The sequence below is a fragment of the Macrobrachium nipponense genome, chromosome 34 (assembly GCF_015104395.2).
Source record: "Macrobrachium nipponense isolate FS-2020 chromosome 34, ASM1510439v2, whole genome shotgun sequence".
Taxonomy (NCBI): domain Eukaryota; kingdom Metazoa; phylum Arthropoda; class Malacostraca; order Decapoda; family Palaemonidae; genus Macrobrachium; species Macrobrachium nipponense.
Genome location: NC_061095.1, coordinates 16,899,183 through 16,923,961, shown reverse-complemented (window position 1 = coordinate 16,923,961; position 24,779 = coordinate 16,899,183). Strand labels below are relative to the sequence as shown.

Here is a 24,779-nt window from a genome sequence, read left to right as displayed (position 1 = left end):
CGACCTGAATCTAGCAAACCATTCAAGAGATAAAATTTTTGAAGCATGAAGTAAATGTACACACACCTAAAAGAATAGTAACCTAAAACATGCATTACGAATAATGATATTAAAATGGCTATGCATATATAACTTAGGACACAGCAACAAAAATATTAATCCATCCAACTTCAGACAACCACCCTTATAAACAAAAGTGAATAGTCACTGTGACCAAAGCATTAATACTTTGTCATCCCTAATCCTCTATATAACCATTGAATGCTGAGCAAATGTGAAGTCACTGAAATTGCATACATGTGCAAGCTGATTGAGCAATTATTCACATCACAGAAGTCTTGGAAAAAATCCATGATTAAAGTATAATTAACCTACAGACAATGAAACAAATGACAAACTCATACACCATCTGTGACAGCTGTAATTCCCCTCATGACAATGCAGCATAACCAGCCCACACACCAACCTATTTTTATGACAGATCCCAATCAACTTATCAGGCCTCTATTTTTTTCTTGAATTATTAATTATGAGTGATATTGCGACTTTTTTTCAGGGTTTACTGACAAATCTCTTGAACTAAAGGACAAAAGCCATGTTTAGGTCAGCTTAAATTGTGTAGAATTACTGTTAGTCATGAAATACAGGAGCTACGACTTATCAGAATCTGCCATTTATCATAAAGCCAGACCCTAGAAGAACCTGATGAGTTGAGGAGATGCTGTACTGAAAGTATTTGGGAGACCCCTTTTTTCTTGATTTTAATATGTGGCATACCATTCCTTCAAGTTATGCTTAACTTCTGACTGAAGGCTATGGTGGGTGTATTGGCAAAAAACTGGTTAAATGTGTTTGTGTACTAAATATACAAATTAATGTGACACACTTTCACCTTTTCATCAGAAACTAAAGTAAAACCTTCTGAAGAATTATTCCCAAAGCACTTTAAAAATAGACATTTGAACATTCCAACATTACTTGAATTTTAAGAATTAAGAAACTGTTTACTTTATGTACACCACCCTTGACCAAGTTCTACACAAGTCACCAAGTTTAACCTATATACTGTAGTACAAAGCAAATAAATTTGATAAAAATTTCCTGATATCCCATTTTGCATAATCTGCAGTGAAATCAATGCTCCAAAACAATGAATAAAACATACTTGTCATAAATTAATTCAGTATTAGTTCAAAAACATGCAGACATTCTAAATCACAGCACAATTAAATAGTACTACATAAATAAAACTGATGACTTGTTATAATTTATACTGATGGAATAAAATGCATTTGGCAATTTAGGAAAGGTCTGAAGGATGGAATAGGAAATACATCAAGTACAGCAAGAAGTCTTTTCAAGATATAATAAACAACAATAAACAATATTATGTACAGGACTTGTAAAACAGATTATAACAATATTAAAATTGCTACAATAATACTGAATTGACCTCCTTTACAATAATTACAGTAGTACTTCAAGTGATTAAGTAATTACACCACAGTAGCCTTATACATACAGGAATGCGTTCTTCCAAGAACCTTCCAAACTAAACTGAAATATGAGACAATTACATAAACCCAATGCGGCCTTGTAAACTAACATACTATATATGGCATTTTCATTTGATGTTATCATTTCATATCTTCAAACAGATTGTTAATTATGAATAGAAACTATGATGAATAAAAGTTATGATATATAAACAAATATTCACACAAATCACCCATATGAAGTCTAACATTCATAGCCTTTGAATGTCACAGATACTGCAGTCTAACAGAATGAAAAAGAGCAATAGTATATACTGCACATGAACTGGTTGGAATCACAAGTAACTACCTCACTTTTTGTGTACTCAGGAATGTTAGTAGTTAGGTCATTTATGTTGGGAGGATGACACTTTTTTGTATGGGAAAAGGGTTGCATAAAATATTGCTTTATTAAAAACTTGATTTGTTTTATCAAAACAATTACTCGTATACACCCAAAATGTACTATAAAAAGGGATTGCTGAACAATTACCAATAATGAAATCTCATAACTGAAATGTAAGATTACAGAATACTTAACACAAAATCATACAATACAAATTATGAGACTAACTCTGGCAAATATTGACTACCTGTTAATAATCATAAAATATAATAATCTAATTGGAAAAGCAACATGAAAAGGAGATGGAGAAAAGATAACATGAATGGGAGAAATAATGAAATAAAGGTGATGACATTTTGAGAAATCTGTTTGGCTGTTCATGTCGTTACCAACACATTAAGGTACCTGCTGTATGTGGTGCATGCACATTAATATGTACTACTGCTCGTTACCTATCTGTTAAACAGAAGATTACAACATCTGATACTTTCGAAGACCACAAATGTGGGACTGTATTTAAGTTCTGGCACTGTCATGAATCAAATTTGAATTATAAGTGATCCATAAAGTTTACTGTAATCGATCAAATACAAGGTATATTAAAACTAGCATCCTCCCTTCTAAAAACATCACAGTTTACCAACTTGCTGTACTTGTTACATTAGGAGAAGGTAACCATCTACAATGGTGGCATTATTGCAAATTTTTTCTCATGAACATGTCACATTATTTAAAACCTCTAATAAAGTAACTTACAAATGATTTTACACCGACACATAAACTTGATGTATTTTCATAAATAAACCAAAATAATTACCAATTTCTTCTCTGAAAACAAGACACATGACAACATGGTTTACTGGCTGACTTAACTATATTGAAAAAAATCTAAATATTCCTTATACAGTAATAACATGAACTTCATATCTAATAAATACATTTCTTATACTGCATTTCCTAAAGACATAAATTGATACAACTTTTGCCTACATACCGTTGTAGGAAGGTATAGTAGCAGAGGATCGCCCAGTAGAACATCGATACGATGAGCCCCTATCAAATTCATCATCCTCTGGCCCCCAGGGTCGATTGTGGTCTGTCATTCGGGAAGGTGCTGTCAACAATGCTTATGTGAGCCCCACACACCTTTATACTTAAATTTTTATATGACCAATGACAATGTTTCAGATTTCCAACACAATTTAATTGGTTATACAACATGAATATACAGCACAGATTTGCAACTTTTCACTAAGAGTGATTTAAATTAGTACAAAAATATATGAATTTGTGGAATTACTGTTATGGACAATTCTGTATTGTAATGACTTCCTGCTTAGGACTTAATATGACCTTTGTCATCAGTCTTTGGCAAGTGTACCAATTTATATACCATAGACACTTATGATCTTGGCCACAGCACCACTCACACTTACAAGCATTGAGAGATGTTCCAAAACGCAATTTATTGCCTGGTTCACGATCTGCTGCTGGTGAACGCGAAGCATTTCGTGGGTCTAAATGAGTAGCCTTCCATGCTCTAATCTTTTCTCTCTCTTTTACTTGTTGTAGGAAAACTTTGCCAATGCCAGTTGCTATTTTACTAAGTTCCACTTCCTCCTTCTGTGAGATGTTGAAAGAAATAAGGTTTAGAATCTAGCTAGAAAATGTTAACCATGCAAGAATAGCCAAATCAGTGGTCATTGGAAATCGCACTACTGTACTATAAATGCGTATGTTTATTGTCAAAAAAAAAAATAAGCTGAATCCCAAGTACCTTCAACTTCGGGTCTTCCATTAAGGTTTCGTCATCTTCTAATTCTGTAGCTTCGTCCGTTTCATCAATGCTGACAGCTTTCGTACTCCCTGACCATCTCCGCCGTCGTTCTGAAACATCTGCCAGTGAGGCCACAGCCGCACACATTCACAGGTTAGTTCAACAAAAAAGAACTTAAAGCAACACAAAATACGGACTGCTGCGGCTGAGATGCATCTTGGGATCAAGGGTGAGGGTTGTAGGATAGCCAAATTACTGCAGTAGCTCCAGGGAGTAAACTACTTCTAAATTACCACAAAATATGCTAAGTACTGTTATTAGTGTGAAAAAATGTGTGCAAATGACCCTTGAACTACTATGCTACAATGAAATTTTCATTACAAAGAAAACTTTATTAAATACACTCATCACATACTATATACATATGCCCAAATGTGTGGTCTTCAAATGTCCTCAGACACTGGACACTCTTGTCTAACAGACACAAGATCAGTTGGCAGCAGTACTGCTATGTACCATCTGGAGCCACAGGTACCTATCAGTTACCTGCCTCTCTCAATACAGAATGTAAAGAAAGGCACTTTTACCTGCATAACTGTCAACTGAGTACATTTACCATATCCGTGAAATATAAAGGCTATTAAATGCTGAATTCTTTATTTCTATGCTGCACATATGAATGGCTGAATTCTTTATTTCTATGCTGCATATATGAATGGATGAGTTGAGAGAATAGGGAAGAAAAGGAAGATAATTCCTCAAAGCCTTCACACCAAAATGGTAAAACTTGGCCTGCTGATACTACCAGTTCTAAAGAGAATGCATCCATACACTTGTGCATTAAATCCCAAAGGTAGCATTTTGCAATAGCAGACAACTTCAGTTACCAGTATTTAAAATACCATTTACATCTCATTTAACTTTAAAAACAAAAGAATTAGAAAGGGCTATGGTTTCATGAGCTAGAACTTTGCCCTCTTGACATGTACTGAAATTCTGAGAAAGATCTGACCAAGTCAGCAAGTGACCATGTTCTTAGACCTAGAGGTATCTCCTCTAGGATTTCTTGTATTATTACCCTACTACTATACTATTTTCCTTGCATTTTAAAACTTTTTTATCTCTATTAATTTAATTTTTTTTTGATAAGTGGGATCTCTTCTGTCTGTATTTCACTTTACTTCCTCTTAATTCTTCCTAATAAACACCTTACTCTTTGGAAACTTGAATTTCAAGTCAATGACCCCTGTGGGGTTCCACAAGAATAGGTTTCATCTACAGAATAATAATAATAAAGTATTGACCAAATACAATCACAGGACACAGCAAATGGTCCTCCAAATTACTAGCATTGGATAAAAGAGAAGGGATGGCAAACAGGTGGTGCATGCACCATGCTACTACAGATCTCCTCTGTTAGGCAAAAGTGTTTTGGCACAGTAGATGACGACAAACTTGGGCATATATGAGTACTAATGGGGTTGTACAGAAATTAATCCCATTAAAGAGGCACTGACAAAAACATTATTTTTAGCTTAACAGTTACTTCCCACAAATGCCACAAACATTTTCTGTCAACTTAAAAAAAAACAATGAAATGTATAATTCAAGGGTACACAACTTCAGTACGTACTTAATGCAAAACACATTTCTCATACACAATTATAACAGTACTTGCTATATAGTTGAATAAGTTGATAAAAATGAACTTAAGCTCATCTAGTCTACTTATGAATGTGAATAGAGGTGCCATGATACTCTTACTTAAAATCATGAAGTATGTTCCCAGAGAAAAATGCTATATTTTTATAGCATGTAAACTATAATCCTAGACTATTTCACAGTCAATGCAGTACCACATTAAGGCAGCATAAATGGATATTAGCAATAAATTGTCACTAATGATCATTTTCAGTGACCTAAATCTTATATTTGTAAATTCTTCGTTAATCAAAAAGCCTTTTTAGCTTGATAACAGTCAAACTTTATAGGCTAATAACTGCAAAATGTACTGTAAATCTTAACACAAAACCACCATCAACATTTATTAATATTGGCACAAGAAACTACGCAAAGCACACAATACATAGTTGGAATTTACCATATATGATGCAAGGGTATATATTGTAAACATTTCAATGTTCTTCATATACTAAAAATATATTGAAAACATGACTATCTAACCCATTGCTCATTACTTTTAAAAATTTATATCACCTTAAACATAAGCCGCTCCTGATCACGTACCTCTGTTCACTTCATAAACAATTAAGAGGTGGAGGAATGCTATGGAATAAAGATGCACAGCAACACCACAAAGACTTAACAAAAGATCAAAGTTAATTTATAAGTGTAAATATCATGAAAAAAGTACCATGAAAAGGGAAACACTTGAAACAGACCAAAAGCCTTACATGAAGACTACAATGCCTACAGGACTTCCCATCACAAGTTCATAAAACTTGAAGTATCAGAAAAAGGGGACTATGACAATTAGAAACACATTTATTGTATACATACTATGCAACAGGAGTTTATGTTTTATAATAAGATTCTGAGACATACGAACATGCAAGTCCCTTCGCGCACCAGGGTTTCGTACAGATAAATCTCTATCATCCTAGTCATGAACAAATTTACTGGTTGAATAATAATACCCAAACATTTTCTGGGCCAGAACACTTATACTTGCACAGTATTAAGTGAAAAGATGAAAGGGTAAAACAACATACAAAATAACATGTATGGTATAATTGCACAGCTGAATTTGAATGCACTGCTCAGTTTTTATAACTTTAGAGCAATATGCAGTCAACACAAGTATGTGAAAAGCCCAAGCCCATGGAAATAATATGTACGTATACGTACAAAGGTTAACCCTGACTTCTGAACAAGAATGCAAAACACACAATTATAAAACTGCAAAAACAAGATAAATGGCACCAATTACATACCAGATAGATTTGCATATCTATTTACAAATTTCTGTCAAGGTCATTAAATTTTCTGAATGTATGTTTTGCACACATTTCAACAACAGTACATACCCTAAACCTTACGGAAATAAGCACAACTGCAAAGTCATTTCAGCAAATAGCATAATATTACTCAATAGGTCTTGAGATATGTCTCAAATCAACTAACATGCCAGTATGACATTTCCGTAAAACATAATATGACAGCAGATGAGCTAAATGACTTATGGTTGCAGAGCTATAAGATTTTGTTAAGGCATAAAGCTAACATCTTTTTTTATATGATGTCACTTCATATACTGGTAAATGGCTCTTAAGAAAGTAGACTTCGCTGCAAGATATTCAGGCACCACCCAAGCATAGAGAATAGAAATTTATCTGTACCTGTAATGTATTCAAAGGCTTTCTAAAATTCATACCTGGATCTGTATAAGGGTAAGGAGGTGCAGGGAAATCATCTCTTTCTATTCGTGAAACATCTCCACTTGGCGGTTTCCGTCCTCCTGGATAATGTGATAGTGCGATAGGTTCCTCATTATTCATATGAGGAGACTTCGGTCGAGGTGTTTCTGTCTGCATTTGATCCACTAAAACTCGCATGCCTAATCTACTATTCGTCTTGGGAAGTGACAGTTTTCTACAATCAGCTGGAAGTAAAGAAATGTAACAGGACATAATCCAAGTTTTGCTTCAATACGGCACAGAGATATTTCGTTTAAATTGTACAATTTCTTGAAGAATAAAACCTAAAATTTTTAGGAACATTTTTTAAAATTCATTCCCTTTACAAGAGAAGAAATACTATACAATAAAGCATAAAATTACTGAATTATTGTATAGAATCATATGCTAATGCATAAATAATTAATACAAGAAACTAAAATTTTAAGTTTATATAAAATTCTTTCACCAATAATAATTCTAGATATACACACTAATGATCCAATCTCACAAAATACCTAAGAAGCAACTGAAATACCCTCCAGGTATCCTTATAACTTACGAGGCGGACGGTGGAAGTGTGGAGATTTGGGTGGAGGACGGTCATATGGGTCCAATGGACGCTTGAGATAACCTTGTGAAGGTTCGGCAGTAAGATATGAGTATGTGTAGATACGCGTTATATCAACAGGACTTTGTGAAGATTTGTACTCGCGCAATATCAAACCAGGCGAGCATGTGCGATAAGGACCCGAGAACTGTGGAAATATGTAAGCTTTACTATATTTCTACAGCACATTATACTTAACTGTAACCACGATACACTGCAGAAAATATTGGAGCGAGGTTTTCGTTTTATATCAATTATGTTTGAGTTCCTACCCTGTTAATGTTTTCTTACTTAAAAGTCATAAAATTAAGTAATTATGTAATGCTGTAACTTGTAAATATCTCTGAGATCAATAAAATAAACCTAAACACAAACACAATTTAATAATCATGAAAGAAGCCCATTCCTTTTGTGAGGTTTCAAGTTCTGACAACAATGAATACAATACTATACTGAAATGTTGTTTGCTTTGAACTTCTGTTTGTGAACTTTGAGCATTTTTAACTCTTCTACAAATTGTTCCTTAGCTTAGAACATGTTTTCAAAACTGTACACTACTAGGGGTGAATATTATTTGATGCCCCACAATCAGAGGGACACCGAGAAAGCTACAAAACCATTTCAAGAAAAATTTCTTCAACTATTTTTGTCACATTTATCTGATGTTATGATTTTACATAAAATGGAACCAACTCACTTTTTAAGTAGTATTCATCTTTAGTTATTATTAATTCTTTGTTACTAGATACCTTATAATATATTAAATAATGATTCACATGTATGCCAATTATATGAAAATTTAGATAAATGAGGTACTGAATGGATTTTCTTTTTCCATTTAGAATTTCTATGGTACTGTCTTACTAAAATTGCAGATTCTACTGACTTATGTAATGTAATCATCATGAAAAAATGAGAATGCTGTGTTCTACTTTTGGTTCATTTTTAAGACATGTATTCCGACTAAAATGGTAAAGCTTCCTAAATCTTATGTTATACACTAAAAATATTTCTACCCATGAAATTCCCTTACACGACAGCTCCTATTTCAACTGCAGTTGCTTAAAATTAATAGAAAATAGCTCATGACTCCCTTGTGCTGTGGTTCTTCATAGTAACTGAAACCCATCAACATCATCATTCAACAAAGATTTGGGCAGTGTCTCCTCTTTACAGTGATTGTATATTGAATGATTAGGCTTTATTTAAACTCCTGCGTCACTCTGAGAATTTTCTTCATGATGGAAACAAGTCCAAACATCTTTAACAGATGCTCTCTTTTTTTTCAAAGAAAACAATAAGACAGAAAAAACACATCAGAACCACAAATTCTTAATACCAATTAAAGTATAGTCACAAATGATCTTGTTTCATGACACAGATTTCTATCTTGTATTTGCAAGCCTCATACTGTAACCCTTCTTATTATTATTCTTCTGATTATTCAACTGTGCCGGTAATAAAGATCCCAGAGATTGGTCTTCTATGTGTAAGCAGTTTACAAGATGTTGGCAGATACTAAACTTTTCTAGAAAAGATTTTACTGATAAACTGAGAAATGGCTCAGCAGTTACAATGCGTTTTCAAATCTTTATGCCTATGTGATAATTAATAGTGTGAATAAGGGTATTCTTATTAAGGTAACCTGCTCCAATTACACAAAATCTATTTTTTTGAGTTGTTTCCCAAACTTTTATATTCATCCCAAACAAACTCTCATACAGAAATCAGAATTCAAATGGCAGTAATAATTTTCTTTTAATTCCACCCATGGCTTATTTACTATCTAAATACGTACTAAATAGTAGTAATACACATGGAGAAATATAATGCTGGGGTACTGTATGGATATGTTACTACAGCAAAATTTTGTGACTGTCAGCTTCAAGATGAAATTATCTGAACAAAATGGACATTAGCAACTCCCAATGAACCCCAATTATTGGGCTTGAGTAATATGCACTGATGTGTAAAGATAAAATCTGGATATAAATATCTGGTAATGTTCTTAAGATTTTCAGCACTTTTCCTAAGACTCATTGTTGTGATCATTTATCTCCAATATGTGTTACAAGGCATTCCACAAAGGCAATATTAAAGAAGGGTTAAGTTACTCTGTTCTTAACATTAATAGCAGCACTCTGACACCTTCCAAGCCTCTAGAAGAGGAACAACCATTGTAAAATTTCCACAGTATGGTAATATAATTGGTGACTTTCTGTCCATTCTAACATTATCCATTAAGAAACTACGTAATTATCTTTTAAAGCTCTCTGGGCAATCACTGATTATTTGTCTTCGAGTCTACCTCCCTGAAAATTGTTCTTATTTGACACTGTCTCTCTTGTAAGAATCACAGGTTTTTCTAACTTACTTTGGTATTTTGAATATCATCCATGTTCTGACACCTTGACTAAAAAAAATCTACAATTTCAGGAATTGGAAATTTTCTTTGAATACGTACATTGAATATAACCTAAAACTAAAAATATTTCTAAAACTAAATAACAATATCCTTACCTTACTTCTCTATACAGCATCATTAATTGACACTAACAGCTGTAAATAAACCAACTAATATATAAATACGGGAAAATAAAAGCAAACTGGAAACGCACCTTCCTGCTCAGGCTGTTATAGGGACTATAGGAGCGGAAGGATCCATTAAGACTTGGCGTGCGGGAACGAGAAAACTGAAAAAAAATTGTTAACAAAACGAAAATGAATCTAAGCATGCAAATACATACAGGCATCTTTGTAACACCTTAGCATGCTGCTAAAACAATAATAATAAAGACAAAAAATAAATTAAACACAATCTTAAAACTACACTGACAATGCAAGAAGCCCTGAAGCACAAAACTGTGTACCTATCAATGATGGTTAATCTAAGTAACATGAACCAACGAACAGATTCTTGTTAAAACATAAAAATGTTGCAGAAGTGTTTTTCTTAATAAGGGGATAATGTGTGTTCCAAGACTAAGGAAAAATTTCACTGCTAACTCCAAGCAAAATTGAGATCTTATTAACCTCAAACACTGTAAAGGTTTTACATTAATACAGGAATATCACCAAAGATAAATTGCTAATGATTAACTGAAGAACAAATGAAAATATGATCCAAAAAGAACTAATGGTTAATTAGTATAAAATTCCCCATGTGCAGTGCTTAACTGAAATAAGAATCCCATTACTGAAGCTATCCTAATGAAGAATTGTGTTTACAGTAAACTAGGGAGCTTACTTGTGGGAAGTGAATTGTGTTGCTTTACAACAAGAAAAAAAAAACACACGACGTGAGTGGTTTCCTTCCTATATAAGTGGATGTAAAAAGAGTACAAAAATAATATGCAGCTACACTTGCAGTGCAATGCTACAAAGCTTGTTAAAATGAGGTAACCAACCAGTTATTATTGGATGTCTAAATTACATCTACAAGATTATGCAACTCAGTAGCATGTTTGCTTCAATTAAAATAAAATTTTTGACTGCCAAGATAAAAACTCACAAAAGCTAAGCCCTCTATAAGAACTAAAGTTGTGGGTGTTGCAAGTTGAGGGGGCCCCATTAGTTTAATTGCATGGCATCAATAATTCTGTATACCTTTTCATTTTAATCTTTAGAAGTGACACTGTCAGTGATGATGATGATGATGATACAGGTTAAGTGAAGGTTATTTCTCTCTAGAAACACTGGGATTGGAAAGTCATAATCACTGGACAAGTCACATTTTATCATTGGGTTAGTTACTACATTCGTATACAAAATCAAAACTTAGTCACAGGGTTTCTAAAAAAAATCTTATTATCAAATACAGTAAATAACTCTCTGTGAGGCATACCCGCCGCCATCTCCCCGAGGACTCTACAGTTTCGATAAACTGTTGAGATGAAAACCAAGTTATTGTACTATCTACTTAATTACCTTATTCTCTAGGCTAAGGGAAATTTAAGACATATTTAATACTGATGCACTAAATGTTAACTTGAAGATATTTTCCAGTGAACATCACACAATATTTCATGGAATTAGAGATCAGTACGTATTGAATTACATTCAGTTGCAAACAGTAAAAATAAAACGGAAGTTTAGGAATGCCTGCCTAAAAATGCAATACTCAGTTAAAAACAGTCGAACAAAAGTATATGTTCATTGGCAAATAAACCATACTGAACTACTGAACATAAATGCAAAACTTCATTCTTTGACCGTATGAAAAAAAGCAAAATTGAAAATAAAATCTAGATGCAGACTTGACACATAAGCACTAACAAAAAGGATGCAGAAATATTTTTCTTCCTAAAAAATCCTGTTGTAACAATATTTCTACCAAGTTACTAGACGTCATCAGTTTCCAATCAATCTTTCATTCAGAAATCAATTTAAATTTTGAGCTTAGAATAGCGAAGATAGTACGTACTATCAATTACGTACCAAACAGTTAGAATTGCAAAAATGCTATAATTTTCATCAATGAAATTAGTCAAATATGTTAGATAATGCAGATATCACTATAGGCCCACCAGTAAGGAGCTTCCATGAATATAACAGATTTTTTTACCTACAACTGTTGAATCTACTATACCAAAGTACGTACATAATCAATTACGGTTAAACTTTCATTTAAAATCATCTTCAATAACAATACACAATACTGTGTACAAGTAGAAACATTGTTACCAAACTAAAGCATAAAAATACTACAAAATAATAATAGGCCCAAGAAAAAAGAAATACTGAAACAGTCGTACAAGATGATGGTCAACTTACCTGTGTTTCTGAAGCTGTAGAACTCAAGCCATCAAAAGTCACGTTCTCGTTCAACTTTTTGATCTCCGTTTACGTGATGACCATTAGATATAGATCCATTTAAAACTGTACCATTTTCAGTGGGCCCTGGACCACAGCGAGGATGCCATATTGCTGTTCCTGTAACAGCAGATGCAATATGTTTATGTCCAGTACAGTTATTTCATATATGACAACTACATTCACATGAGGGAGTGTGTGTGATAAAATGATAATGCAATGCATATCTCTATTATGTAAATATTTTCCTTCAAAAATTTACTTACTAAATTATCAAACAAATTTATGTGTGGGAATGCACACTCTTGTACTACACATAAGTCATTTAGATGTACGTACTTAAAATTTTTTGTTGATAAAAATCACTGATGTTCCTACATGACTCCTCAGAATAAGCACTTGACATGACATCTATTTTATTTACATGAAAAATGAGACAGTCAAGACAATGTCCCTGTAACCAGCCTAAGAATTAATCAAGCTAAAAAGCACATAGGACTGACTGCTAAACCAATATCATCACTGTTAAGTCATCTGGTTCAAGTCCCAGAGATTTACAGACATAGTGGAAAAAATAAAATCTTCAACTGAATACATGAGGGCAAACAAAGAATGGATTTTAATCACAATTCTCTGTCTGAGAAATCTCTAGGTACCTGAGAATTTTAAATCATCTGAGAAATCTGTGGATACCTGAAAATTCTAAAATCAAGTCTTGGATGAATCCAACAGAAGAACTAAGATACACAACAAAGACAAACCTTGCAAATACATCTCCTCTCCATCCCCAAATGGATCACCGCATTTCGTACAGCGTGCACAAGTCGGGTGGAAATGATGATTGTCTCCAGCTTGTAGCACCTTACCACTGATGAATCGATTACAGTAAGCACACTTGACACCAAACTGTGCCTGATAGTCCTTTTCACAATATGGCAAGCCATCCCTGAAAATATATTTGAGAATTAAGTACTCACTGACAGTGATAGTACAGTATAGTACTCAGAATAGGAAAAACAAGGAACAGTAATGTTGAAAGCATAACGACTGTAGGATGGATGTAAATGTGAGTGAGGTAGAAATAAGGGATTTTGACGTAGGAAAAATCTATTTCTGGGCTCAGCCGTGTCGCTCCGTGAAATGTGTCCTCTTTAGCACTATTTCTAGTAAAATATTGCTATGATACCAGAGAACTGCTAAATTGGACATGTCAGAAGTCTCTGACTCGCTCACCTAAATAAAAGGTGTCGGTATAGAACTGGGGCGAGTGTTAAACACTACCACAGCAACCCCTCCAATTTGCCTTTTCCTCATCAAAAGACCCTGAAAACGGCATTCTCTGGAGTGTTTTACACTAAAGTATCTGAAATTAATGCATCATATACATAAACAAATTCAAATACTTGGTGAAAGGGGCATCAACAAATCATCTAAAAATAGTTTTCTTCACTACACAACTACGTATCCACAAAATTAAAAAATTTTCATTAAAACCATCAGAGTAGAAAGTACATAAAGTCATTAACTAAGACATGTACCCACTGCAACTATATATTTCACAATGAAATATGACAACTTGAATGGAAACATAGAATACTCACTTTCCCATATATTCCCCATGCAAGACAGTATTGCAGGCAGCACACTTGAAGCACCAAATGTGCCACTGTTGATCCAGAGCAATCAATGCCTGGCCCTCTACCAGTTCCTCCTTGCATCCTGCACATTCTACAAAAAGAAAACAGCTTATGTCAGTATTTGTAACTATGATATAAGTAATGGACGACAGAATTTCTAAAGAGAAAAAAATAAAGTCAAATGGGTAAGGGTCCCAAAGTCTATTATTTTCAAATGATACCTGATGACTAATGATGAGAAATAATGGAATGAAAAAGATGAGAAATAATGTAATGAAAAAGATGAGAAATAATGTAATGAAAAAGATAAGAGTTAATACATAATTGAATATTGTGTCAGTACTGAAGCCACCTTAAATGTTAAATGAATGTTGAGAAACACTGCATAAAAACCTGCTTCACAGAAGAACGTATGTAGTCATGGACAGTGAATGAAACAAGTGATTAAAGTAAATAAAATGGGAGGAAAATGATAGGCTGTCAATAAAAAATAAATAAAAAATGAATAGAAATTAAAGATAATTTGTGTGTGAGAACGAGAGAGAGAGAATTATGAATAATTTAAAGATTCAGTTGATGATGATTAGAGTATGAAGGAGAATATATATGATGGTAATTATTAGCAAAAACTTCAGTAGAATGAGACTGAGAATACCTAATGACTGGTTACTAAGCTAGCTGTTAGTAATATTTAATTCTGATAGTCTTAAAAAAAAAAGGGGGGGGGGGCTGTGTATCTTGAATGAACTGATATGAAAAAAAATAAAAATATAAAGATTTCAGTTGATGATGATTAGAGTATGAAGGAGAATATATATGATGGTAATTATTGCAAAACTCTTAGAATGAGACTGAGAATACCTAATGACTAGTTACTAAGCTAGCTGTTAGTAATTTTATTTATTCTGATAGTCTTAAAAAAAAAAAAGGGGGGGGGGGGGGGGCTGGGGGGGGGGGGCGCGTATCTGAATGAACTGATATGAAAAAAAATAAAAATATGAATACTACAATCATTCTCATACAAAAAAAAACAAAAAACCACCATAACATGCCCACCATTTATTTAGTTCGGGGATAAATTTAGTCATAGGACAGACCCAATTAACTGCAATTTAATGGCAATACGACACTCATTATTAAATAAAAATAAAACCAAACCCAAATAAATAGCTAAAATTATCACAACATCCACTACAAAGGGTTTACCTTATTAGGGGACATTGTTTAGCTTCAACTAAAAACCTTTACGTAGAAGGATTTGAATTGGAAGAATAAGAAAAATTTAATGTTTTACAGATGCCTATGAAAAAGTCTACAATAGAACCCTATGACTGAAATTAAATGAGGAACACTACCATATCTTATAACTTCATATGATAACAAAATTAATAAATTCTAAAATTCTAAAGAAAGAGAGAAGATTCTAACACACATGCAATACTAGAACAAAAACAGTATGCTCACAAAACAGAAGGGGTACAGTATGATTTTGATAAATATAGATGCAAGTCAGAAATATTCCTTCCTAACTAATCAAAACAGGTTTTAAAAGTTTTTCGCAATTAAGGAGTTCCAGTACAAAATGGAAGCTAATTAAAAAAAAACTTACAGAAAGGCATAAGATAATGAAACAGTGAAGCCTGAAGAGCTTAAAATTAAAAATATTTCTCGAAAACTTGTACTTTATTGGTTTTCATCACAGTACAAATAAGGATGGGACATTTTATCATTGGATATCCTGACCAAATAATTACTCGAGCTACGTACAAAAAACATAAATGGCCATGAAAAACTACATACAATACGTATTCAATAACCCTTTATATGTATGTTTACTAATGAAAGACTTAAAAAAGAGAAAAGGTATTATGTTTGTTTTTTAAATGTGGTCGGCACTTTCCATCCAGAGAAAGAGGATGAGGTCAAATTCAAGAACAGCCACTGAAGCTGCCACTCATACATTACACTTCAACGGGTGAGAGTCAACCTGGTTTACAAGATTTAATAAACCCAACATGAAATGAGACACAAAATACTACCTTGCCGCGGCAGGGTGCGGTAACAGGGACCTGCAAAAATGTTGTTCTCATCTTATAATGTGCCAAAAGATAAAATGCAATTTCACAAACATTAGTTCACTTTTTTTTTTTTTTTTTTTTTTTTTTTGTTTTTTTTTGAGAGAGAGAGAGAGACGAGAGAGAGAAGAGAGAATGAGATTGAGAGACGTGGGATGGAGAGGGTATGTGGAGAAGAGAGAGAGAGAGAGAGAGAGAGAGAGAGAGAGAGTATTTTAGTATTTTCTGTCTTTCGAAGATCCTATGAAAGGATGAATGTTTCCATAAGAGGAATATGAACATGTTTTTTTGGCAGGTAAAAAATTAGTTATGATCATAAACTATTAAGAGCTAAATAATAATAAAAATTAATAATAGTACCATAAACGTCACTTATCAAAAATCTTTTTTACATTCTTCATATGCTTTCCAATCTTACTAATATAATCAAAGTCTTCACGAAAAACTACGTTCATATTAGAATGGCAATTTGCACACCAGCCAATTTCAATAGGGAAGCCAACAAAACTGTCATCTCTTCAAATAAAAAAACTTTTTGTTTTAAAAGCAAATGATACAATAAGAAAACAAAGCTGTGATCACGACAAGATACAATGCACTTGAACATATCCCATTCAGTGAAACTAATGAAACACAAACAAAGTCAGAATTAAGAAAAATGAAATATTGAACAGTAGGTCAGGCAGATTTTTATGTCGATCCTGAAACAAAGGCAACAACTCTCTCTCTCTCTCTCTCTCTCTCTCTCTCTCTCTCTCTCTCTCTCTCTCTCTCTCTCTCTGATAAAAGAGCAACATGTTCCCTATATTTCTCTCTCTCCGTCTAGCTCAAGAAACTCACTCACTCTCTCTCTCTCTGTCTAAAGAAAGCCACAATAACAACCAACGCCTTCACTACATTTTCAAACAAGCGAATATAAAAATTAGCAGCAGATTCTCGTAAACAATAATCTTCTCCAAGCCATTTCAGAGATCTTCTCTCGAGTGACCTGTGACCTTATTCGGGATCTGCCCTGAGAATACACCCTTTGACCCTTTTGCCTACCACAACGTTCGAGCAGGTAGCGTCAGCCTTTATTATGTTACCGAGACCATTTCCTCCTGCTCTTCTTCTTCCAGCTTTCTAACAGGAAGCAAGAGAAGGAGGGGAGGAGGAGGTGAGGTTACTGTGTGTGTCTATTGTGACGGAAAACAGATCACTCATACGAAATGTTTTTCCTGTAGATGAATATATAGTTTGAAATGTATCTTGGTATAGTTTCAAACGCAATATTTTTCACGCATATGAATACATACTTTGAAATATATCTATGTATAATTTCATGGGAAATATTTTTTGTTACAATTTGAAATATATTTAAAATAATTTCATGGGAATTATTTTTCTGTATGTCAATAAATATATTATAAAATAATTTACTGATTTGAAATATATCTATATATAATTTCAAGGGAGATATTTTTCTACATGTCAATAAATATATAAAATACTATATATATAAAATAACTTCCTGATTTGGAGACGAATAATCTTTAAGAAATAACATAAATGACAGGTCGTCTAATAGACATTCCTGAACTGATATTGATTGGAAATTCTTATTTACGTCGTCGTTGAGGTATCTTATCGTAGCATTAATAATACACACGAATTCTTTTTCTTTTTTCTTGCAATATTCTTAAAAACATTTACGAAGAAGTAATGACTAGATATCTAAATTTGAAATTTCGTGATTATAACGTCAACGAACCGTAATGATGAGCATTTGAAAGCTAGTTGAGGGGGTTGTTATTATATATATATATATATATATATATATATATAATATAATTTATATATCTATATATATATAATACTATATATATCATATATATAATTATATCTATATATATAAGATCAAAAATCGTCTGTAAACAAAGAGACCAATTTATAAATAGCGGTCATTAGAATCTGCAAACCAATGAAATACATATAATAATAATAATAATAATAATAATAATAATAATAATAATAATAATAATAATAATAATAATAATAATAATAATAATTCAACTCCATTCATTCCTTCATAAAATACATCACCTAAACAAAGCGTGAACTTGATGATGAGTTTCCGACTCCCGTCTCTCTTCCTCCTACAATACTTCCTCAGAGACACTCGCACTTGCGTGCTCTGTCTGATCTCCTCCTCGGGATCGATCTCCTTGGCGGGGATATTCTCGTGATTAGACGAAGACGGCTCGAGTCCATGACTCGACAAAGCCGCATCGATATTCGCATCTATATTCTGGACAGGTTTGAAAACCATGGGCAAGGTGACGTAACCCTCATAGTGACCCAGTTTCATGAGGTCGATGAGAGAGGGCTGCGGCTGCTGTTGTTGTTCGTGTTGTTTTCCCTGTTGTTGTTGTTGTTGTTGTGGGTTTCCGTGAGTGGGGGTGGCAGGGAGGGAGTCCACCGCCAGCAGGATGGTCGATTGGTGGTTGGGGGACTCGGGGATAATCGTTCTGACGGGTCTGCGAGACTCAGAAATGGGCGGTGGTGGAAGGGGGCGTGACTCCTGGAATTCCACGCTTCCTCCAAATGGCAGGTTGGTTTCCACGCTGCGGTCTGCGAGTTTATTTTCAGCCCGTTTCGTCGGGGTAATGGGCGATTTCATCTCCTGTGTGCGGTCTGCAGATTCGCGCGCGCACTTTGCCGCGCTTTCTTCGTAACGAGTTCGATCAGAAGGCGATGGGCCGCAGCTTCGATAACTTTCCTCGAGAGAGTTTGGAACTTTCTTTCCGGGGGAAAAGGGGTCCTCGTCGATTTCAGCCGAATCTCTCGACAGAGGTCCGGGATCCCACAGCTCCGGTGGCGATACCGATCTCATGGGCGAGCTCTCACCTCCGTCAGACTCGGAATATTCCGAGATGCCATCGCTCTCGTCATTCTGATCCTGCGGGACCTTTTCTTTATTCGCAGGTGTCTTTTTCTCGACGGGGTCGTCTGGGTGCGCCGTCCCGTCGGGGGGTTCTCGTCGCAAAGATGCCAAAGGTGAAAAATCAGACTTCGGTTTCCTATCATACCAGGCGTCCATGTAATCATCAGTAATCTTAGACGCATCTATCAAACTGCCACTTAAAATAGACTTCGGCTGCGAGATGATAGGCCGCTCTGATGTATGCCCCGCGTTCTCCCTAGAGCTTTGATTAACGATGGAGTTGGTCTGGGCATGAACAGGTGCAGCGCCCTGCAATCTGCTCACGGTGGATGCCAAGACGTTATCGCTCTTGCACAGGGCATTCCTTATCTTCTTGTAGAGGGGATAGCGGGCGCAGAGGGTATGGCTTAGACAAGACGCAGGGATGGCCTTCAGCCATTTGTGTGACGTTGAAGATATGAACGCCCCGTCTGACTGCTCGGTTACTGGACTTTGATCTTCAATATTGTCGTTTTCAGATATTTCGGGATATTTTTCAATAAGTCCCCTCTCCCAGTGTGGGGGGTGCGCCTGGCTGCTGCTATCGGATTTAACGGCATTCCAAAACCTTTCTCTTGACATGATGTCGTTATAAAAACTACGCGGACTCTTCGGTCTGCCTTTCAAACAGGTGCATCTCATTGCAACGCCTGGCCCGTAATGCACAGGTGTTATTGCGTCATTCTTGACGCGAGTGTTATTCAGCTTAATTTCTTTGTTTCTACGACACATGCACACCTCACGTGCTTCATCTTTAGGGAGGGCATGACGGACAGAATCCTGGGTTGGTCTATATTTTCCGTCGGGCGGATAAGGCTTTGTTTTTCTATCATCATCTTGCGCAGACGGCGGACACCCTCCCGACTTCTCGAGATCTGAATTTCCAGCCCTTCTGTTCTCATGGAAGTCTCGGCGGTGCCTGGAGCTGCTGAGGTCGAACGGACAGTAACCGCTCGTCGCAGCAGCAGCAGCAGAGGCAGAGGTAGAGGTAGCGGTCGGCCAAGGGTCGTCGTCGTCAGCACGGTTTTCAGCTGGCTGGTCGCCGGCGACGATGGCGGCGTAACCGCTGATGCTATTCCCATTAGCGAAACTGTTACGTCGTTTGTCGTCACGGTGCCGAGAGAGGAGGGGGTGGGTCAGGCGTAACTCGCTGGGGGTAACATCTGAGAGGTCGTTATTAGATAGATAACTCGAAAGTTCACTTTTGGCAGAGTATTCGTCTTTCTCCCAAGAGTTACTTCGGGAAATGGAATTCCTTACGGTTACTCCCGTAGAGTTATCAAAAGCATTGCTAATGACACGGCCCTCGGCTGTTTCCGTTCCAAAGGCGGGCTCAGTAGTGGGTGAAGGAGTGCTACTACTACTACTACTGCTGCTGCTGGGGACATATGGTCTCCCACTGTCAAAGGAATGAGATGGGCTTGGCTGGGAACCTCGGAAGCATCTGCCACCTAAACCACTACCTTCTGTTTCATCTGCGTCGAGAGGTGATACTCCGTGATTGACGCTTTTCGTAAAATCTGCGAATTTCTTTCCGTGACTGTCACTTTCCCCGCCAAGTCGAGTTCCCTTGGGTGAAAATGTCTGAGGCGATGCATGAATGTCGAAACTGCCTTTGTCACGCCTAAAAGAAGGGGAGATCTCATGAGTGAAAGCTGTTGGAGAAGCGTTATGGACAGATATGCCGGTCCAGTCATGGCTGTAATGTTCGTATTTATCCCCCAAAGCCTGGGCGGCATACGACTGGGTCTGTTGGGGGCAGGCATTAACGCCAAGGCTGACGTGGGGGCTGAGGCTGTCCTTATACGGTAAAATGGGGCCCTTGGTGTTATATTGATCCGATACTCTGGCATAATATTCACCATCAGTCTGTAGATGTCCCCCATTTTCTATACCAAAGCCTCCATGATACGGATTTCCAGTATTAGATGGTGAACAGAATTCATAAAAGATATCATCATCATAATCTCGCCCAAAAGCATGGAGGGGAGCGGGAAGGGTCATATCATACCGTGAGCAAATATCATGTTCAGAGTAGATGGGTGTGTCCCAATTGGAAGTAATGGAGGTGTTGTGGACACTGTAAATAGCATTATTATTTAAGGGCGTGCCATCCCTGGCCGGACTTGCATGCACGGAAGCATGAGGGTGAAGAGGCGGCAGGTTGCATGATGGCACTAAACTGGGAACATTATTATTTTCGTTCTCTCTCTTCTCACGTTCCAAATTGACCTTTCCTTCGTCTGTATCATTCAGAGGACCTAACATAACCAGGGTTCTCTTTCTTCTTTCGTTACCATTTTCAGCAGCTGGGGTTGTTGTCCCTCGGCACTCCACAAAGGAGGACACGGTGTATTTATTGGCGTTTTTCCCTTTGTCCCTGGAATCTTGCCTCCCTCGATACAAATTCAGAAAGCTTAGGGAATCCATAGTCTTGCCAGCTAAATTAACGTCATCATCATCATCATCATCATCATCATCATCATCACATTTATTCCCGAGACCTTTGTCATCATCACCAACGAAATGGCAGTACTCATCACTATCCGAGTCACCACAATCGAAGTCGCTGTTGTAGCCACCGTCGGGGAGGAAGGGTCCCTTTCGTGGGTCATCTACGGCTCTGGTTTCTCTCGGAGGTCGTCCGGGTACTTCTGGTAACCCGAGGGCATTTTCAGAGTGATGTTTCTCTGATTTAAAGTATCTCCAACAGCTTGCCACCTCGATGGCGTCGTTGACACACCCACTACCAAGGTTTTCCCCCGTTTGGCAAAGGTTTCTTTCTGTGTCATTATTCTGAACCCGAGCTGCACTGAGGTCATCGAAAGCACAAGGTGACAAACCAAGCTGCTTTTCTACAGTTTCACTCAGATGGGCACTGTCTCTACTTCCCTTGGTTTTCCTGAATGAACCCTCCTCTTCATTTCCCTGAGAATGACGTATGTGATTTGCGGAATCAGGACAATCGATTTCTTCCCACGAATCAAGTGCATCTTTATCGACGGCGATCTTGCGCATTTTATTCGACGGCGTTTTCGAAAGCCTTTTCCTAATCTCCTCCCACCTGCTACTTTCGTAGGGATCATCAAACCAATCGTAATCTTCCTTGGAATCGAACGCCAAATTCCTCGTCTCGGAATAGAGGTCACTGCCCGTTCTGCGGGATCCTCTTTCAGGGTATGAATATTCTCTGCTTGACCTACCGATCCCCCTCGTGGAGGAATCAAGGTCACAGTGTTGCCCCATTATTCCCCTTGTCCCGAAATAAAGGTCATTGTTGGGCCTATCGACACCTCTCCCATGGGAATAATGATCACCTTGGGGCATGCTAATATCTCCCTCAGGTGGATTCCAGTTGTTGCTCAGCCTATCGACTCCTCTTTCGAGAGACTGAAGGTCCCTGTTTGGATAACCAGGCCATCTTACATCTTCATCTGACTCGGGACAATAAGTTGCTTGCTTGGCATCGAGAGGAACAAGACGAGGAGGGGCGGCGCCCTTCATTGCTGCAATCTTCTTCATTCTCCTCTGTCCTGTGCTCCCAACCCTGTACCAACGGCGGTTTTCACTGTCGACCCAACCTTCACTGTCGTTCCGTGATGCTTCGTTTTTTTTCATCACTGTGACCTACATCGCTTTCACCGCTATGAGATGTTCCTATCTTCCTTCTTCTCTTGGTCTTCCTCCTCTTCCGAAGGGTAAGATAACCATCGTCCCAATTTGCAGTTCCGTCTGAGGGGCGGCGACTTCTACTGCTATACCCTTCGCCCTTTCCTTTATCACGCTCCATGAGGCAGCCAAGGCAAGTACCCGAGTGGGGGTCGCTTCCTGAAGGCTTCCCTTCCTTTGGTATCTGGCAGGAAGCGCAAACATCGGGTACCAGGCGTCTCTTTCTGTGTCTATCAGCGTCATTTTTGTAATTGACTTTCCTATACAGATCTAACGAGTCGTTTTCAAGGCTCGTGTTCAGGTCAGAACTGCTTGTGGTGGTGGTGGCGCTTGAAGACGAAGACCCACTGGCGTCACTTTCCAGCTTTTCGGGATCGAAATTAGGGGGCAAAACGTACTCGGCGAGACCTAACGATGCATTGCCTTCTATTGCAATTCCAGCGCTGCCGGGCTGGAAGTGGATGGCGCCTGCGTAACAGTGTTCAGGCGTAGAATAATCACCGCTACTGTAAGCGTAATTAAAAGCCTCTTTGGTGCCAGGAAACAAAGCAAATTCTGAATGATCCCAATTTAACGTCGTAAATGGGCCGACGACGGGGCTCAAAACTCGCCTATCAAATTCTCTAATATTCGAGTCGTCCGCATGGCGACTCGAGACTTGATTCAAGTCGTTCCAAACATAATTCTCCGACCCCTCCCTCCTCCGACGCGAATCACCCGAATCCGAACTCGAGCCGGGATTCGAAACGAGCGCCTCATATTCCTTACGACTCGAACCATTTGAATTCGAGCTGGAGACGGAATTCGCCCGGTTCAGGATGCAAGTTTCGGCCTCACTCCACTCCGACTCCGAAACGGCGTCGCTACTGCTGGAGGAGTCATTCTCTCCGACAGAGACGGAATGGGAATGGGAATCGCCTCCGTCCGATGTTCGACTTCCGGTTCCCACCGGCGGCGGAGATGGGAACGGGGAGGGGGAGGAGGCGGCGGCGAGTGACCCGTTACGGTTCGTGGCATCTGTAGCACGGTTCATGGTTCCAGAATGGTTCAGAGCATCGGTAAAGTTCATGGTATCAGCATATTTCATGACGTCAATATGGTTCATGACGTCACCAAGGTTTATGGCATCTGAATGGTTTACAGCATTAACATGGTTCGTGACATCAAAATGGTTTATATCATTAAAATGGTTCAGGACATCAGCATGGCTCATGTCATCAACATGGTTCTTGACATCAATATGGTTCATGTGATCAACATGGTTCATGGGATCAACATGGTTCATGGCATCAACATGGTTCTTGACATCAACATGGTTCATGGCATCAGTATGATTTAGGAGATCAACATGGTTCTTGACATCTACATGGTTCATGGCATCAACGTGGATCACGTCATCAACATGGTTTATGGCATCATTGTGATTCATGACATCAACATGGTTCATGGCATCATTGTGATTCATGACATCAATATGGTTCATGGCATCATTGTGATTCATGTCCTCAAAATGGCTTATGGCAACTGTACGATTCACGACATCAACATGGTTCACGGCATGTGTTTTTGCATTAAATGAGACTTCATCACTCAGGAAAGGCGTGTCTGCCCGTTCTGTGTTACCTTCGTCAAGAACTTCATTCCCACTTCCAATTCCTAATACCTTTCCTTTCAATTCCTTCCCCTCAGACTTTCCCAGGGTCATTTGTTCACCAACCGATTCAAAATCAGGGTTCTGAGATGAAGCGTCGAAATGACAGCTTTTAACTTGGCAAGACTTCCTCGCAACCGCACTGATGTCATCATCAAACTCGATACTTTGGTGGTCAGCCACCTCACAAAACCTGATAACATCGTCATCACCACGATTTCCACAGTCAACAATTCCTGCAATTTCATCGCATACTTCCTCGCAATTATCCGCATCGTCCCAGCGAAAG

The 24,779-nt window shown here is 37.4% G+C and overlaps 1 protein-coding gene across 1 annotated transcript in view; it reads right to left on the bottom strand.

Annotated features, from left to right (window-relative positions):
- The window catches only part of LOC135207939 (uncharacterized), a 370,968-nt gene that overhangs the window by 18,546 nt on the left and 327,643 nt on the right, over nt 1-24,779 (bottom strand). The window contains 10 exon segments of the mRNA XM_064239912.1: nt 2,876-2,995; nt 3,318-3,504; nt 3,659-3,768; nt 7,053-7,280; nt 7,637-7,832; nt 10,303-10,377; nt 10,432-10,448; nt 12,458-12,616; nt 13,258-13,442; nt 14,098-14,224. Of these exon segments, the coding sequence (XP_064095982.1) occupies nt 2,876-2,995; nt 3,318-3,504; nt 3,659-3,768; nt 7,053-7,280; nt 7,637-7,832; nt 10,303-10,377; nt 10,432-10,448; nt 12,458-12,616; nt 13,258-13,442; nt 14,098-14,224 (1,404 nt within the window).